The sequence below is a fragment of the Phascolarctos cinereus genome, unplaced genomic scaffold, assembly GCF_003287225.1.
Source record: "Phascolarctos cinereus isolate Bilbo 61053 unplaced genomic scaffold, phaCin_HiC Scaffold_5;HRSCAF=322, whole genome shotgun sequence".
NCBI classification, from domain to species: domain Eukaryota; kingdom Metazoa; phylum Chordata; class Mammalia; order Diprotodontia; family Phascolarctidae; genus Phascolarctos; species Phascolarctos cinereus.
In genome coordinates, this window is record NW_027555958.1 from 13860630 (window position 1) to 13879756 (window position 19127).

Consider the following 19127-nt stretch of genomic DNA (forward strand, 5'->3'; position numbering starts at 1 on the left):
GCCCGACGCCGGCCGCCCGCTGCGGACGGTGTGGACGCTGGGGGGCGCTCCACGCTCGCTCTAGCCCACCCGCAGGCACTTCCTCCGCCCGGTTCCAGTTCCCAATGCCAACGGTGACTAGGGGTGTGGCTTCCTTCCCTGATGGACGGCGTCGCCCCGCCCAATCTAATTCATCTTTTCTTGAGTTCCTCCCACCTCCCGGTCACTAGGCTTTGGGGGTGGGGCTGAGGAGGAGCCACTGCCAACTAGGGACGCAGGGGGCGTTCCGCGGTGGGGCGTGCCCCCTGAGCCCAGCCCCTGCCCATTGGCCGTCGGAAGGGTTGGGGCGTGGCGAGGCGGGTGATGGGCAGGAGGCTGCCCCGGCCCCTCTCGCCCTGAGCGGCCGCGGCAGTGCAGGCTTGAGCAGAAGTGAAGGAGGGCGGGCGGGCGGCCGGGAGGCATCACAAACCTCGGAGCCCGAACTGCGGATCCCAGAGCCCAGCGCTCGGATCTCGGATCCGGACCCCTGCTGTATCCCGGGCAGGCCTGCCAGCCCCTGGATTACCTTGCGCCTCGGAGCACCGCCGCCTCCCAGAAGCCAGTCCGCGGAGGGTCCGGCCAATTCCCGCCGGGCCCGGGCCCCTTTCCTCCGAGGACCTGCTTGCGCTCCTACCTGGCAGCCCGCCGGCCGCGTCCCGCCCGCACCGTCTCCAGCCTGGGCTCGGGCCGGCCCCCGAGCCTCCCCGCGCAGCGCGCCCCTAGGGAGGCCCCGGCCCTGACCAGTGGCCGCCCGGCCATGGCCCGAGCTAGCCCGGGCTGCTGGCCGCCGGCGGCGCCGGAGCTCCCGGGGCTGCGGGGGCCGCTCCTCCGGCTCTCGCCGCCGCCGCTGCTGCTGCCGCTGCTGCTACAGCTGCTGCTGCTGCCCGCCGGCAGCCGGGCTCTGGAAGGTGAGCGAGCCCCCGGGGGTGCCGGGCAGGAAGGAGGCGGGCGGGCATCGGGCCAGGGCGCCCTCCACAGCCGGCCCGGGCTTCTCCGGAGGGGCCATCTCTCAGGCTGCCCGCAGCCCGGGGCGATCCCGCAGTCCGGGGCCCGCGCCCGGAGAAGGGCCCTGGGCCTCCGAGGGCCGCCAGCCGGGAGGATGGGGAGGTTGGGGGCGGGGGCGGGGGGGGAAATCGATCGGCTGCGCTCGAGGAACGCGGGAGGGATCCCTCGGCTGGCACGGGGGCCCTGCCACTGTCAGCCAGGGAGGGGAGGAAGGAGGGATCCGCTACGCGGGGGGGGGGGAAGGGATCATAAGAGGCAAGCTGAGGGGAGGGGGGCATTCTCCTGGGCACCTCTCAGAGGGGCATGGGGTCCGCCGGGACAAGGGGGACCCAGGAGTGCACGGCACCCACTCGGAGACAGGTTCCGCTGGGAGATAGCTGCGGGCTGCCATCTGCCCCTGGGGATCCCCGGAGAGGGGGTGAGGGGTGGGGGGGGCAACCCAAGAAACCCACTGGGTCCCCATGTGAGCAGCTGGGGAAATCGAATTGGGGGCCGAATGTGAGTGTAAGTGGGGGCGACCGTGTGTGTGCCTTGTCTGTGTGAGTGCTTGCGTGCTTATGTGGGGGTACCCGCGGGCTCCCGGAGGCTGTGCAAACCGGGCCCCAGCTAGCCCGCTTTGTCGGGTGGAGGGGATGAGCCTGGCATCTGCCGAGACGGCTACTGCTGGCTTGCGGGGGTGGCAGGGGCTGGGGCACTGTTATTGTTTATCTATTAGCAAGTGCCAACGCCGCACGAGGGGGGGCCGCCCCGCCCAGACCGGGGGCTCACCTCCGTGTGGATTTCACTAGGAAATCCAGGCAGGCCTTCGGGCAGGCGGGGTCTACTGGAGGCCAAAGCGCCCCTAACCGGGCCCCCGAAGTTTCTGGTTTGATGCTAGTCCTCCCGACAGTGCCAAGTGTGGAAAACCGGCCAGCAACACAATGGCTTGTGCTCACCCTCCTCCTCCTCCTCCTCCTCCTCCTCCTCCTCCTCCTCCTCCTCCCCCCCTCCTCCTCCTCCTCCTCCTTTTGCAGTTGCGGGGGATGGGGGGGCACTCCCAAATCCCAGGGGAGCAGGGGCACAAGTGTTCTCGTCCCCTCTGGACCAAGAGCTGCTTGCACACATGCCCTGTGACACAGGGATGCTGGGAGAGACACACTGGGACCCAGACACAAACAATAGAGACTTACACAGACTCATCAGCAAGTGGGAGCTCACACACACGCGCGGTGAGCGCGCGCGCGCACACACACACACACACACACACACACACACCCCACATGCATATTTTAAAATGTCCATAAATCAGGAAACCGGGGGGGGGGCATTACTTTTTCAGGAGGGGATATTAAAAAATAGAAACGAGTCCTTCTCCCCCTACACACACATACACACACATACTTGCTCAAGCACACACACACACACACACACACACACACACCCCTAAAGTTTAGGAGCTTAAAATGATCCTATTAACTTGGTTTGACCATAAAAGTATCATATTTGGGTAGGAGTATATACATAGATATAGGGGTTTGATGGGTGAGAGCAGGGGCGTGTGTGTGTGGATTTTAGAGGAAAAGATTTTTCTCCCTGTTTCTTTCCAATTTTTTTTGGGGGGGGCTTGCTCTGGGATTTTCTCTCCCCTCCCCCCTTCAGTTTTTCTCATCCCTCTTCATAAAGATCACTGCTCTCTCACACCAGGACAAGGAGCCGGCCAGACACAGACACAGATACAGACACACACGGAGATGTCCACAGGGGCAGGGCCCACATTCGTGCACTCACAAAGATGTGGGCCTGTGATAGGCTCACAGGCTGGAGAAACCAGTGAAGCTGTCTTTGTTGTTGGGTGCCTTCAGGGTGTGAATGTGAGGAGTTCCCAGCTCTCTCTCTCTGTCTCTGTCTCTCTGTCTCTCTGTCTCTCTGTCTCTGTCTCTCTCTCTTTCTTTCTCTCTCTCTCTCTCTCTCTATATATATATATATATACATATATATGTATGTATATATATATATATATATATATATACATACATATAACTGGGGGCGGGGATTTGGCTTGGATTAGGGGAGTGTGTTGCAGGTGGGCACCATTTCCTACTTTTTGAACAGAGCCCATTGCTCTGTTCAGCTCAGCCTGAGCCTCATCAGAGTAGATGGCCTTCTTAATGGACTCTGCCCCAGTGCCTAGCTTAAGTTAGGGGAGCTGGTTCAGGAGGGGAGCAGTTAGAGACCTCATGTCAGATAAGCTTGATCAACAGAGAGGAGTCAAAAGACCTAGATTCGAATCCTGTTTCTACCTGTGTGACCTTAGGCAAGTCACTTTCTATCTTCTGGGCCTCAGTTTGCAAATAAGGGCATTGGACACTGAGACCACTAAGGTCTCTTCCAGCTCCAGATTCCTGTGAACTGAATAAGTGAGGCAGATAGGTAGTTCTGAACAATGGAGAACAAGTCTCTGGGTCAGGTGATCTTCTGACCATATGAGGGCAGGGAAGAAAAGTCAGGAAGCCTGTGTGCTTGCCTTCCCTGCCTCGTGCTCCCTGGCTGTAAAGTAGGTACTGGACATTCAGGGTTAGATCAGTCCTTCCCCTCCCCCCATCCCCATCTTGCACCTGATTTCTGGGCACCAGAAACATGAGTGCAAATGGTGGTGATGGTAATAATAGCTCCCATTATATAGCGTTTTCAAAGCCCTTGCCATGCCTTATCTCAATAGCTCTCACAACACTTCAGTCATGTGGTTGCTCCTGTTATCCCCATTTCCCTGATGAAGAAACTAAGTCTCCAAGGAGGTAACTTGCCTGGGTCACACAGTTAGTAATCAACTGAAGCTGGGTTTGGACTTTACCTGTCCTGACCAGCTACTGTGTTGGGACGCTTTCTGATGAGAGCCTGGACTGGTCCCAAACCTCCTCCTTGCTCTCTAGCCTGGGGGTCTTCCTGTATTCCAGACCCCAGCACCTGCAGCCTGGTCTCTTTATGTCTGTTTCAGGGTGTGTGTGAGGCAGGAGGGAGAGGGGTGGGGGAAGGATTGCTTGCCCTAGAAATCTGATCAACCCTGGGCTAAGCTAATTTCTATGATTTGCTATCTCCTACCTCCTTGTAGGAAAGCTTGGGCTTTGCTCCTCCAGAGCAGACCCAGGGCAGGCAGGAGCCCCACCTTGTCCTGATGCTCAGCCCACAGGCATATTCAAGTATATGGCCCCCCACTCTCCTCTCCTGCAGATTCAGGGAGTGAGTGAGGGATTGTCTTATAAGAAGTAGGGTAGCCCCCTTCTTGCCTCTTGCACTGAGCTCTGAATGTACATTGGCTACGTTGTGTAGACAAAGAGTCTCCAGGGCAGTTGGAATGCCTGGGTCCTAAGATGACATTGGAAGGGCTCAGGAAGCAGCCTTGGGGGATGTGTTTGAGTCATTCCAGGCTATAGAGGGTGATGTTCTGTGGGGACGGAAATGAGAATCTGTCCCCCATCTGTGCCATGCTAAGAAGGAGGAGCGATTCCTCTGGATTCTTGTCATTCCCCAGACTTCTGCCAGGGTCACATTGGTGCAATGGCAGTGAGTACCTCCTGAGAACATGAGCTTGGGGAGAACTTTTATGGTTGCAACGCATGTGTCCTCTGGTTCCAGACCTCACTATTTCCCCCCTGCCCATGCCTCAATGAGAGGTAGTGGGAATTCTGGTTCCAACACGAGCCATCTAACCTTGGGTAACTCACTCAAATGCACCTTGCCTCAGTTTCTGCACCTGTTAAATAGAGATAATAACACTTGCACTGCTTACCTCCCAGGGTTGTTATGAGGCTCATGAGATAATGAGCCTGGTACTTTGCAATCCTTAATGCACTATATAAATATGGGTTATTATTCAACTCCCTGCAGTTAGACAGTGGCTGGCCTTGAATCCCCTCCCAATTTCTGCCAGCTGAGCGATCATAGCTAGAAGATACCTTAGAATCCAATCTCCACATTTTACAAATGAGGAAACTGAGACCCAGAGTCAGGTGACATGCCCAGGGTCACACAGGTAGTAAGTGCAGTGTCAGGATTTAAACCCAAAACTTAGGACTCAACTCCTTTCAAACTGTGCCACTCTAGTTTCCCATAGCTTAAGACCCACCAAGAAAAGGCTCCCAATTGAGGAAAGAATGAATGAAAAGCATTTGTTGCTCGGTTACTACGTGCCAAACTCTGCTCATCTCCTTGCATTCCCCAAGAGTGTCCCTGCTTTGAACCTCTCTGGGGCCACAGCCATACGAATCTCACCATTGAAGGAACAGTCCTTCCTGGACACTGTCTGGCACACGGTAGACGTTTAATGAATGCTCGTTGACTGATCCCTGACTTTCAAGTTACTTTGGACGTCTGGGGACAGAGAGACTACAGGAGATCCGATTGATCCTCGTCATTTTCTTGCCCCATGCCTTTTGGAGAATGGGTACTTGGGAAGGAATCTGAGTCCCAGTTGAGTAGGATAGAACAGATTGGGGATGGGAATCAGGAGAGCAAAGGGCCTACGGATGGATGCCAGATCCTATCATTGGACGTATTTGAGAATTCCTCACCCGTCTCAGAAGGAGTCACTGTGGGACCACTTAGGGAAAGAAAAATAAATCCCAAGGTCTCTCCCCATCTTTGTTCAGGGCCTGGCAGGTGATGAGGGAGGGGGTAGGATTGGCTCTTAGTGGGTTACACTCTCCTGGAACTCTAAGACCCAGTCATGGGAGGTGGGGTGTGTGTGTGTGTGTGTGTGTGTGTGTGTGTGTGTGTGTGTGTATGTGTGTGTGTGTGTATGTGTGTGTGTGTGTGTGTGTGTAGGCAGCTGCTGCCTTTGCTGCTGCTGCTACCCAAGGGACAATGGGCCCTGATGGTTTCTGTGACTTATTCACCTGTTTGGGGAGCTGCTGTGCTTTCCCCCTCCCCTCTCGTTTTGTCATGAGCTGGCATTTCTGTGGGGCCGATGACTGATGGCAGCAGGTATTTGGGGGAACCAGTTTGTTGCTGCATTTTCTTCTCATTAGCTGTTGTCGCCATTGGCCACCACCACCATCGCTGCCATCACTAAGGCCACTCCACTGTCCTGGGAAAGGCCTCTACCACCCTGGCGGTGCGCTAATTAAACAGGCTGAGGAGGCTGAATCACCAGCCCTGAATAGTTTGAAAATTGTACCTGGGCCTGCTGGGCTGAGTCAAACTGGTTTGTCAGGATGGAGCCGCCGAGGCCGGGGGAGGGGCAGCCTTGAGCACAGTTGGGCACCTGAGCTGGTGGGTAAATGTGTGGTGGCAGTGGGATGGGGCTCACTTGGCAGGCCTTCCGCTGTCCCTATTCCTGTCCCCCTCATCCCCCCAGGACCCAGTGGGGAGACCTATGGGCTAGGGCTCCAAGGAAAGGCCTGAGCCAAGCCTTGTTCCCTGGTGAGGAGAGGGCCTCTCCATTTGAGGCTCCCCACCCTCCAAGAGGGGCTGCTCTGGGGTTAGAGACCTGCTGTTTCAGGCTCCTGGCCCCCTGCTTTGCTCCTTCCTAGCTTCTTCCCTCTCATGTTTATTTAATTATACATCCCAGAGATCTGAGGGGGAAGAATGAAAAACATAATATGTTCTCCAATCTGGGATGCTCTAGGCCTTCTGTTCCCTGCCTTTCTGGACCTAGGGGCTAAGGGGCCGACCTGAGAGGCTGGGGAGCAGGCCAGAGTGAGGAACAACACATAGCCATACCTCCAGAATGGAGAGGGTGACGATTTCACTGAGGTGCAGGATTACTCCTGAAACCCAAATGTCCATGGGGCCATCTCCACTAAGATTCTTAAGGGGAATCTTGCCACCACCCCCCCTTGAGGGTTTATATCTACAGAATAAGGGGAGAGGAGGGTGCAGTTCTGGACAGATCAGGCTGCCCTTTCCTCTCCTCCTATGGGGCAAAGAATCCTGAGGGTAGGGAGTGTGTGTGTGTGTGTGTGTAGGGCTGTGTTTAGACAAGGTACTGTGGAGACACATGGTAAGCCAAGTCCATCTCGAGTGAGGTAATGGGTGGGTGAGGAGTCAGGGTGAGGAGGGGGCTGCAAAACCCAAGGTAGAATGGAGCAGGCCCTAGTGGATTGCTTCCTGATAGACCGGGGTTCTGACAATGTCGGGGGAACAGATCAGGCCACTCCTGCCTCCCTTCAGAGGCTGTGTTATGCCTGCAGCCTCTTCTTTGCCTGACTTTGGGATGTTGGTCTCTCCTGGGCTGAGAAGGCTTCCCAGGAGCTCTTCCTGGCTTTGGGTTGAGGTTCAAGGTTTAGCCGTTCAGTTTCTTTCCCTCGTTTTTCAGGCTCTGTGGATTTGGGAGACACGCCTGTTCTCAGGGCGAGGCTCACCTGGCTGACCTGCTGCTCGGGCTAGGAGCAGGGGCCTGGGGCTGACATGGAAGAGGGCTGTGTTCTACACTCTGGGCTTGGCTAGGGCATGGTGGGTTCTGGGGATCATGACAGGCATTTGTAGTCTCTGGCCAATGGTAGCTTAGGCCAAGCCCCTCTGTCCGCGGCTTGGATGCACAGATGGGGAAAAGAGTCAGGGAACAAGGAATCTTGGTCCTCCTTGGGGTCCTTTCTGAGAGGCAAGTGCTGGGCGAAAAGCTGCAGCTCCTTAATGGTGGTCAGATTGGGCTCAGTGTCAGCAGCGCTGGGGAGGGCACTGCCCCACCCCAGGCTCAGCCCTATCCTGAGCAACTCCTCCTGCACCAGCCCCATGACCAGCTTCCCCAACCCTGCCTGTACACTGGCAACAGGAGGCACGACCGGTCGGTTGGTTGGCAGCTCCACTCCCTGCCACCCCTTTCTTCCCCGGCCCTTTATGCCCAGCCTTCCCTCCCTCCCTCCAATCCTGGGCTGCCCCAGCCGGCTCCATGTTGTCTGTGCTTCTGTTTTGTCTTATCTAGAGGAGGTGCCACACCTGGGGGACCTGAGACTGGCGGGCAGGCTGGCAGGCAGGCAGCCTGGTGGGCAGGGTGGGGGAAGGGACACCAAAGAGCTGTGGCTCCCTTTCTAGACCAGAGCTGGCTTCTTCCTTCAAGTTTCCCCCATGCCTGGGGACTTAGCCCAGAGTTGACAGGGTGGGCAGTGGAGTTAGGTGGAAGGAAGGTGATTACCTCTAGTAACACAGGAGAGAAGTTGGGTGGAGGGGAGATGTGGGGGTGGGGGGGCATCTGCTTATGACCTGTGTGTGCCTCTGGGAATTTGTCTATGCAGGCACCTCCAGGAGTGTGGGCACCAGTCTGTGTCTGTGTAAGTTCTGAGGAGACTCGGAGCATGTATGACTGTCTGACCATGACTATGCCTGTAGTAAGGCCTGTGTGCACCAGAGCGCATGTTTGTTATAGTGTGGTGTGTGTTTATAAAAGTGTGAAAGCCCAGCCAAAGACATCTGTGGGACCTTTGCTGGGATTGTATACAACTGTGTCTTTATGCAACTTGGACCAGGTGTCTTCAACTCTGTGTGTGTGTGTGTGTGTGTGTCAGACCAAGTACTGAGACAGGCTGACTGTGAACCTTAGAACAGTGTGTATGTGTTTAATGAAGACCAACTTTCTGGGAATGTGACATAGTGTATGTCCAACAAAGGCTGTATATGTATAACAATAAGTGGGTCTTACTAAAACTAGCTTTGGGCATGTGAAATACTTTGTGCATGCATGACTTTAGAAGACAAATTCTGTGTATAAGAATATTCTGCCCAAGCCTCGGTGAGAGAAAGAGAGAGAGAGAGAGAGAGAGAGAGAGAGAGAGAGAGAGAGACGGAAAAGTGTCCGCGTGCATGCGTGCGCCTTTGTGACCAAAACAGTGACTGCATTTGTCTCAAAGACTGTAACTATTTGTCTCTAATCATAGTGTGTGGTTCTTAATGTAGGCTCTCAGTGTGTATGTATGTATACCAGTGAGCGTGTATCTAACTAAGGGTGTAACTATGTATCTAAGGACAGGATGCAGCAAGAGTGAGTTTGTAACTAATGGAAAACTGTGTAATGAATAAAAACAGTAAGACTCTGTGTGTGTGTGTGTGTGGTGTGTGTGTGTGTGTGTGTGTGTGTGAGAGAGAGAGAGAGAGAGAGAACATGGAACAGGTAGCAAACCAAGATTGTAACTATGTATCTAAAGATGAAACTCAGTAATAGTGAGCTTGTAACTAATGAAAAACACTGTAACAAAAATGGTAACAGAGTTGATATGGTTTGGTGTGGTGTTGTGTGTGTGTGTGTGTTGTGTGTCTGTGTGTCTGTGTGTCTGTGTTGATTTGAGGAGCCTGATAACTAAGCCAGAGGGCAAACCCCGAGTGCATCTGTATTCTTGGAACACACCAGGGAGCCGCACATCTGTTGCCACGTGGCGGCTCTGTGTCTCTGTGGAAACCTGAACTTGGGAGCTCCCTCTCTTCTGAGCAAGTGGGTTCTCAAGCTGAATGTGGCCCCTAGCCCTGGCCAGCCATGTCTACTGGGCTGGGCTGTGTACTCTGCCTTTGGTTGCCCTGGCCCTACTGTGTGCATGGGCCTTCCAGCCATCCTTGGCAGCCTACAGAGCTGGGGTGGGGGATTATTCTGAAAGCAGGAACGGGTATCAGATGGCATGTTAGGACTATCAGACACTACTGAGTCTGCATCTGCTTAAGACTTCTACCCCAATTCCCACCCTCACCCCATACACACATGTGCACAGAGCTACAAAATGGGGTTGCCCAGGACCTTGGGGAATTGGGTGCTAGTCTGATTTTCTTGCCTGTTTTGTCCTGCTGGTCCCCCAGATAGAGAGGTATACCCTCCTTGGGCCCCAGGGAGGAGGTGGGAGGATGGGGCTGTGTTGGCTTTGCTGAAGGGGCTGAGTCCCACCCAGTCATCCCTGTGGTGGGGATGAGGAGGCCCCCTTCTCCTTGCCTCCCTCCAGGAGGAAGGGGGGCAGGGGTAGGAGAGCCAGGCCCGCCCCTCAGGGTGACCGGGGCCCTTCCTCCTGCACATATGACAAAAAATCCAAGTCCTCTCTATTAATGAGAAAAATGTGCCGCGATTGAGCGGTGGCCAGGAGCCTTTCCCCTCCCGAGCTCTCTAGAAATGATACTGAGATGAAGAGCAGCAAGGCAGCCTCCCTGTTTCCCCCTCTGAGCCCTGGCCTCTCTTCCTCTCCCTCCTCTCCCTCCTCTCCTCCCCTCCCTCCTCTCCTCTCTCTCTGCTCTGCTCTGCTCTCTTCTCCTCTCCTCTCTTCTCCTTCTCTCCCCTTCCCTCCCTCTCATTCTCCCTCCTCCCGTCTCTGGGCTTGTTTGAAACTGTGGAGGAATCTGGCTGGAGGGGGGGAGGGGGCTGAATATTTGGGTTTAAACAGTTCCAGATGGGTTTGGCACGGGCAGAGCAGGAGGAAGTGAGCGAGCGAGCGAGCAAGGAGGGGAGGGAGAAGAGGGATGGAGTCAGGGAAGGGAGAGGGAGCCAGCGAGGGCGGGAGCTCGAGCTGCCTGCCTGCCTGGCTGTTCTGGGGCTGGGACAGAGAGAAGGAGGGGAGCATCTTGGCTCCGATCAGTCCCAGGGACAAGAATTCTTGGGGCTTCTGGCTGCAGGGGCGACCACTTGGCAGCTTCTCGCTCTGTCTCTGTCTTACTGACTGCTGCTCTCTCCATCTTGCTCTCTGTTTCGGTTAGATTGTGTATCGCTGTTGGGCCAGCCCGGATTCCCAGTCTCTATGACAGACAGAGTAGTTCAGCGGTTGGGGCCCCGGACTTGGCGACAGGAGGGCTCCTCAGACAGTTCCCTGGTCTGTGCAAGGAGAGGGTTTCAGCATTGCATCTCTGAACCCCCACCCCTGTGTCTCTGCATCTCTGATCAGCCGTGGGGCTTTGTAACCGTTTCCACATTTTTGTTCTGATCATCGATGTCTGTGGATGTTTCTATGAGGAAAGAAGGCCTGGAATTTGAGTGCTGGCCACCTACTACCTGTGCGACCTTAGGCAGGTTGCTTCCCTTCCTCTGCCCTTTCCTTCCTCTGTAAACAATGTGATTGGACCTGATTGGTCAGGAGCTGGAAGGGCCTTCAGAGACTATGTATCGGTTGCTAACATTTCTATAGCATCAGAGAAATGATTGCCCACGATCACGTAACTAGAGGCAGCTAGGTGGCGCCACAGTGCATGAACACTGGGACTGGAGTCAGGAAGACCTGAGTTCAAATCCAGCCTCTGACACTTAGCTGTGTGACTTTGGGCAAGTCATTTAACCTCTGTTTGCCTCAGTTCCCTCATCTGTAAAATGATGATCATGACAGCACCTGACTGCCAGGGTTGTTGTGAAGATCAAACGAGATAATATTTCTAAAGCATTCAGCACAGGACCTGGCACATAGAAAACACTACATAAATGTTAGCTATTGTTATCATCGTCATTCCTATTAGTAAGTGTCTCAGAGAGCACATTTGAAGGCAGACCTTTGTGAGTCTGCGTCCGGTGCCCAGAGGCCGTTTTTCAAGGCTGCCTCCATCGGAGGTGAGTCCCATGGGTAACTAGCAACAGAGGCTTGGTTGGCCCAGGTCTGCTGTGTCCCAAGGCCAGGGACTTTCCCCTGCACAGTGTCATGTGGGCCTTACTCTTGCCTGCTCATCTCTGTTCACGTCTCTGCCCCTGTCTTCTGCTCAGAGTCTGGCCTGTATGAAGCTTTCAGTCTCTGAGTTGAGCTTGCCAGGCATTGCCTGAGAAGTTCTCATTTACCCTTGGCAGGTAGCCCCCAGGGGTCAGGAAAAGGAAGTGGCTTCTCCTCCCACCTGCCTCTGCTGACGCTCTGTGCTAGGCTTCCCTTCCCCCTGCACCCTGACTTATTACAGCTATATCCCTGGGTTCTCATCCAAGCACCCGAGACCACTGGTGCTAGGACCCTCGAGCTAGCCCGACTCTCTTCAGAGACAGGATGGGGCAGAGTCTGGGGAAATCTCCCTCTCCTTGGTCTGGGGGAAGTCCTGGGAGAACTTGAACTAATTGATGGCTTGGCTTTCTTGTAAGCTAGTGAGCTCCCTGCTGCTGAGGAAGATTCAAGAAGAGCCTGGGTGGGCTGCTTTGCTGGGGACTCCTGGCTGGGATGGTGAGGGGTGAGAAGTTGGCTTGCATGGCCCAAGGCCCTTCCCTCCCTTAGATTCTTGGCTACCTCACCTTTCCTCATACAAAGTGGAGGAAAGACCAGGGGCCCCCATCTTTTCCTGAGGTAGCTGTGTTTGCACCAATCCCTTATCCTTCCCCTGTACCTGAGTCCTGTCCCAGGGTGTTGGGACCAGTCCTGGCCTCCAGGGGGCCTGGGCCTTGGCAGGGCTAAAATCTACTCTTTTGCCCCTTGAGTCAGTGTGCAAGCTGTTGTTTGGGATCCAAAGGGCTGCTACCTTTTCTCTGGCTGGTAAAGGGAGGGCAGGAATGGCCCATTGGCCCTGACCAGTGCTGGGGAGGAAGGGCCAAGGGTCCCTTGAGCTCATGCCCCTCCCCTTAGCAGCCCCTTTGCTCTGCTGGGCTGCGTGTGTGGTTGGCGCTTTGTGTCAGGCTTGGAGTCAGGGGAGTAAGTGGGGCAGCAGGAGTCTGGGCACACACAGCCTTTTGTATAGGGATAAAGGAGCAGGCAGGCTCTTTGTGTGGGGATTAGTAAGACCTGTAGGTGTGTGAACCGGCCTGGAGCTCCAGCCTCATTAACCCAGGCCTTCAGGGTCAGCAGCAGATACCCACGCCTCATCCCCAGGGCTCTGACCTTCAGGACCTCTGCCAGTTCTCAGGGCCTCCTCAAGGCTTAGATCCCTGAGGCAAGAGCGGGAGTGAGGCCCTGGGGATGAGGAGAAGGGCGAGGGATCTTCCAATGTGGTCCTCCCACTGGGCCTTCAGCTGAGGAGCAGAGGGAAGGCAGCATGGTCTTGCGGACTGGGAGCCCAAGCTCTTGGGTTCAGATACTGGCTTTGGCCCTTGCTCCCAGTATAACTAAGCTTTGGTTCTCAGTTTCCTGCTCTGCAAAATAAGGCGGTTGGGCTGCTTAAGGTTCCTTTTGCCTCTGAACCCGTGTCAGGATCAGCGAAGGGCTCCTTGGAGGTGTGTTACCTGAACTTTCATTCCTCCAGTCCAGGTCCAAGTCTGGAGATGCTTCACCTTTTACTGGCCCCCTACTTTGGGCCACTTCTTCTCCCTTATTCCCTCTGCCTCCTGCACTAGCTGAGTGTCTGAACTTTCTCTTCCTGTTATCTCCCCACCTTTCAGAGACTCTCATGGACACAAAGTGGGTGACATCTGAGCTGGCGTGGACACCCCATCCAGAAACTGGGGTAAGACTACCCTCTCCCCCCACCTCATCTCTTTGGAGTGAAGTCAGCTCCCTCCCCGCACCCCCCCCAAGCTCTCCTACCCTAGGGCTGGCATGATCCCAGTCAGCCAGAATTTCTCTAGCGCCTAGGAAGCATGGCTACCTCATTTCTGCACCTGCCCCGGACCTTTGTCTGTCTGTTGGGTGTTGATCCGTAGGGCCAAGCCCCTGAAGGGCCATGTCACTGTCATCTTTCCCCATCTGCCCAGCTCACAGGCTGCCTCTCTTTCTTTGCTTTCCTGAGATATCCATTTCCTTCCACTGGCCATCTCTGTGGCATTCACCTCTGCTGCCAAGTGTCTCATCTACCTCACTCCTGTCTACTCTGTCTGGGCCTCATCCTCATCCTCTGCCTCTATGTCCCTCAGTCAACCCAGCCCTGTCTGTGAAATCTGATCCCAACTTGTCCCCTCACTTGGCTGGGTGACGGGGAGGATGAGTCTCTTGCCCTCTCCGGCCTCCATTTTCCTCTTCTGTCAAATGCCTGGGGTCTGAGTGGGTGATGGCCAAGGCTGAATCTGGCCCCGGCACTTTGGGATTCCCTCCCACTGGCCTCCCTGACTGGCTCTGAGCTCCTCTCTCTGCTCCGCAGTGGGAAGAGGTCAGTGGCTACGACGCAGCCATGAACCCCATCCGGACGTACCAGGTATGCAACGTGCGAGAGAGCAGCCAGAATAACTGGCTGCGGACGGGCTTCATCCGCCGGCGAGAGGTTCAGCGGGTGTATGTAGAAATCAAGTTTACCGTCCGCGACTGCAACAGCATCCCCAACATCCCCGGCTCCTGCAAGGAGACATTCAACCTCTTTTATTACGAGGCAGACAGTGACGTGGCCTCTGCCTCCAGCCCCTTCTGGATGGAAAATCCCTACATCAAGGTGGACACAATCGCCCCAGACGAGAGCTTCTCCCGCCTCGACGCAGGCCGCGTCAACACCAAGGTGCGCAGCTTCGGCCCGCTCTCCAAGGCGGGCTTCTACCTGGCCTTCCAGGACCAGGGGGCCTGCATGTCCCTCATCTCTGTCCGCGTCTTCTATAAGAAGTGCGCCCGAACCATCGCCAGCTTTGCCCTGTTTCCAGAGACCCTCACAGGGGCCGAGCCCACCTCCCTGGTCATCGCTCCTGGCACATGTATCCCCAATGCTGTGGAGGTCTCGGTGCCCCTCAAGCTGTACTGCAACGGCGACGGCGAGTGGATGGTGCCCGTGGGGGCCTGCACCTGTGCTGCTGGCTATGAACCCAGTGCCAGGGACACTCAGTGTCAGGGTGAGTGAAGGCGGGCTGGCACGGGCACGCCTGGCACGGCTCTGGCCTCGGCAGGTGAGGGGGGAGGGGAGAGAAGAGGGAAGGGCCGCTGAGTGGCCCAGATGCATGGCTACCTGCCCAGTCTCCCCAGTTCTAGTTGGTCCCCAGTGCCCACTCAGGGTGGATTGGGCCCCGAGGGCTGGGCTGGAAAGGAATGTTTGTTGAGGGGGAGTTAGAGGGGGATTGAGAAGAGGGGAGCCCTGTCAGACAGAGACTGCTTGAGATCACTGGATCCCTTTCGTCAGAGCATCTGCTCGGCCTGGTTGGTAAGGCCGAGACAAAAGAGCACTGTGCCATTCCATCACTGACTGAACAACTTTTTAAAAAAGATTTTTTTAAATATAAGTTTAATTGAGTCCTTTTCTTTTCATATCACAATCATGTCTGCCACTATCCAACCCTCCTTCCCCAAATTGACCTCTCCCTCATAAGGAAGCCACCTGAAACAGAAACAGTGTCTGACAATGCATACAGCGTTCTGCCCTCGTGGTCCCCTGCCTTTTGCCTTGGTGAGAGTGGTGTGTTTCCTTCACTGTTCTCCCAAGACCAGGATTGTTTTGTCAATGCCTTTTGGGGGGGTCAGACTGATGGCTGGTCAGGCTAACAGGGAGGGGAATGGGGCCCCTTCAGAGCTCTTAAGGTCATGTGACCCATTCTTTCTAAGACACTTTTACTTCCATTATTTCTTTTGATCCTGATAATAAGCTTGTCAGATCAGTGGGATGGCTATTATTATCCCCATTTTCCACAGGAAGAGACTGAGGCCCAGAGAGGTTGGAACTTGCCTCAGGCTACATGGCAGCTAGGGCTCCTGCCCCATTCTCTTGATTGGGTAGTCAGTGTTCTTCCCATGATACCTAGCTGCCTGATGGAGGAATCTCCTTCTTCCCTCTAGGCTAATTTCTTGGCCCCTGAATGTGGACAGACTCCGGGGACCAGGCAGGAGAGGCTGAGAGTCCTACCAGACCTAGCTCCCTGGGCTTGGGCTTGGGCTTGGAGCTGGGGGATCCTGAGGGCTAGGATGCTCTCTGGAGGTCTCATCGAGGAGAGAGGGAGGGCGGGCAGGGAAGGGCCCTCTGCAGGGCCCAGGCAGGAAATGCTCTTGGGTTCCCTTAGCAACTGGCTGAGCTGCTTTTAGTGAGAAATGGAGCAGTGGGGAGGGGGAAGGGAGAAGAAACAAGGGAGAGAGGGAGAGGCCCAGAGAAAAGAGCCAGGGGGCAGCTCTGGGGGGTGTGACTCCCATCCACCCTGGGTTTGAGCTTTGGAGAGGGTACACGAGTGTGGCTGAGACCTGAGGATGGGCACATCCCTGCTTTGGAATCCCCCAGCACCAGCCAGCCCCACTGAAGGAGAATAAGGGTGGATACTAGAGGACAGGAGAGGGGTGGATGATGGAGCCATTTCACTCTGGCAGTGTGCCGGGTAGACAGTTGGAGACGGGGCAGACGTGGGTGGCAAATGAAGAGTGAAGGTACAGATTAGCATGTGGAGACATGAGTGAGTGCTATCAGGGGAAACTGAGGCACGGGGAGATTAAGAATGACAGGCTCACAGATGTGGAGTTGGAAGGGATCTCAGAAGCCATGTAGGCCAACCCCTTCATTTTACAGATGAGGAAACTGAGGCCCAGGGAGAATAGGACTAGAGGTCAAGAGGTCGAGAGGACTTCTGAGGCCATCACCTCCTAGAGGAGGAAACTGAGGCTGAGCGACACAGGTAGCAAGCACCAAAGCTGTACTGTGCCTGAACTCTGGAGGATGTGGGTTCAAATCTTCCTTCTGACACTTCCCAGCCACATGGCCTTAGACCAGTCCCTTAGCCTGGCAGCCTCGGTTTCTTAATGTACAAAATGGGGCTGACAATAGGAACCCACAGCACCTCTTCCCAGCACTGTTGAGAAGCTCAAATGAGGGGACAGCTGGGTGGCGCAGTGGATGGAACACCAGCCCTGGAATCAGGAGGACCCAAGTTCAAACCCAGTCTCAGACACATAACACTTACTAGCTGTGTGACCCTGGGCAAGTCACTTAACCTCACTGCCTAGCCAAAAAAAAAAAAAGAAAAAGAAAAAGCGAAGCTCAAATGAGATAGAAGGAGTGCAAGGTCCTTTGAAACCTTAAAGCACCTGAAATAGCAGCTTGAGCCGCTGGAATTCTCCCTGGAGTTTGCATTTTATGGCGCTAGCTGCCTCCTCTCACCTCCTGGCTGTGTGACCCTGGCCAAGTTACTTAACCTCTCAGTTCCCTGGGCAACACCTTAAGACCAAAAGCTGCAGAAGCAGTGCTAAATCCTCAGTGGAAACTCCCTCCATAGATGAAATCAGAGGTCAGGTTTTTTAGAAAAAGATCATCTTTGCTATTCGGCTGGGTTAAAGCTGGTGCTGGGGTACAAGGAAGCATTCTCCTAGAATCCTGAGGCTAGTTTTGTTGCATTGGAATCCAGAATTTGAGTCAGGTCTTGGGTTCTAATCCTAGGTTACACATATCATGTGGCCTTGGGCGAGTCACTTCACTCGGGGACCTTATCAACTCAAATTCAAACTCAACAAATAAGTATTCCTTAAAGGACCCGGTGGGGATGCATAGATGCTTGAGGACTGTCCCAGACCACCTCTGGGGTCCCGGGCAGCTCTGATACCCCACAACAAGACCAGCAGCTTCTCTCCTGGCCTCCTTGCTGTTATTAACATGTGCTGGGAGATCCTCAGCCGAGTCTTCTCTGTGCATGGTCCCCTGGTGGGTGCCGAGCGCTCTGCTGGTCCTCTCTTTGGGACTGCTCCAGAGGCTAATAGGGAGAAGCCTGAGGGTCTTGGCCATAACCTGCCTCTTCCACCCACCCACCCACCCACAACCCCGGCTGGGCCTGGAGACCTCTCCATTCCTTACCCCGATGCCCCCAGGGGCCATCAAGAATAATAGGGCCACTGTTCTCAGTGAAAGAATTGATTGGGGGGGGGATGGTTCTGAGGGTCCTGAGATCCTAGTCCTTCCTGGGTGTTCTGGGGAGCTGGTTCCTGCTGGGTCCATGGGGTGACCTGGGGGGTCTGGGGCTCCCCCAGGTGTCAGGCCTTTGTTAAGATGATTGAGTGGAAAGGGGTTCTCGTACCAGCCCCATGGTGGTCTCTTCCTCCTCTGTCTTGTTCCAAGTCCAACAAGCCCAAGCTGGCCAGGTGGCAAGGCTGACGTAGTCCCTGAGGCCCCCAGGCTGGGGGGGGGAGGGGAGTGGGAAAATCTGCCGACACGGGGTTTCCATGGGGCCAGAGGGGCCCTTTGTTATTGTGGCTGGGATTGGGCAATCTTGGCATTACCCTGGGGTCTGGGAGGGGAGGGGAGCCAAGACCCATACTAGGGAGGGTCTCAAAGACCTTGCTGAATCGTGGGAAGGGTTTTTTCATGGGGAAAGGGGTCTGTTTTCCCTTTGGCCTGAGAGAGGAATGACCAGATTTTCTGTTCCGTGGTCTGCTAGCCTGCCCCCCTGGGAGCTTCAAGGCGAAACAGGGAGAGGGACCCTGCCTCCCTTGTCCCCCCAACAGCCGAACGACGTCTGCCGCCGCCACCATCTGTATTTGCCATAACAACTTTTATCGTGCTGATTCTGACCCTCCCGACAGTGCCTGCACTAGTGAGTGACCCTTGAGCTCTGACCTCTGGCCCTGACTTTGACCCAAGATGGGGAGGGGGGGGTCTGGTATTTCTTCTTCCATCAGTCCCCCTTATTTTCTCAAGCTTTCTGTCCAAAGGGCCTTATGGAGGGCAGCCAGCTGGGGTTTTGCCACAGGGCAAATTGAGAGAGAAGGTCAAATTTTCCTGGGGCTTCTTCCTGCCCTGCCCCAGCAGGGATGGTTTGTCTCCTGTTTGCTGTCTGTCTGTCTGTCTGTACTTTCATTAGGGTAGAGGTGGGGGGAGGTCCTCGGGGGGAGGGGAAGCTTCCCTGTCCTTGCCCTCCCCTACCTCATCACCCTCCCCCTGACGCTTCCTTCTCCACTCTCCACCAGCTGTGCCATCCCCACCCCACAGTGTGATTTCCAATGTGAATGAGACCTCGCTGGTGCTAGAGTGGAGTGAACCTCGGGACCTGGGGGGCCGAGATGATCTCCTCTATAATGTCATCTGCAAGAAGTGCCAGGGGGGCCCTGGGACGTCAGGCCCAGCTACCTGCTCCCGCTGTGACGACAATGTGGAGTTTGTGCCCCGGCAGCTGGGGCTGACAGAACGGCGGGTACACGTGAGCCGGCTGCTGGCCCACACACGCTACAGCTTTGAGGTGCAGGCTGTTAATGGGGTCTCTGGCAAGAGCCCTCTGCCTCCGCGCTATGCTGCTGTGAACATCACCACCAACCAAGCTGGTGAGGAAGGGCTCTGGGGACTGGAGCAAAGCTCATGCTTCCTGGTGAGACCAAGTGGTCTGCCAGCGGTGTGGTGGGGCACACCATCCAAGCAGGGCACTATGGCGTGCCCCATGTTGTCTCTAGACCATAGTCTGAAATGGG

At 55.4% G+C, this 19127-nt stretch overlaps 1 protein-coding gene across 1 annotated transcript in view; it reads left to right on the top strand.

Moving 5' to 3' along the window:
• Positions 1-383: 383 nt before the first annotated feature.
• Positions 384-19127, top strand: part of EPHB3 (EPH receptor B3) — a 29731-nt gene continuing 10987 nt past the window's right edge. The window contains exons 1-5 of the mRNA XM_021005755.2: positions 384-926; positions 13232-13296; positions 13927-14599; positions 18104-18259; positions 18633-18983. Of these exons, the coding sequence (XP_020861414.1) occupies positions 776-926; positions 13232-13296; positions 13927-14599; positions 18104-18259; positions 18633-18983 (1396 nt within the window). The 5' untranslated portion in view covers positions 384-775. The remainder of the gene's footprint in view (positions 927-13231; positions 13297-13926; positions 14600-18103; positions 18260-18632; positions 18984-19127) is intronic.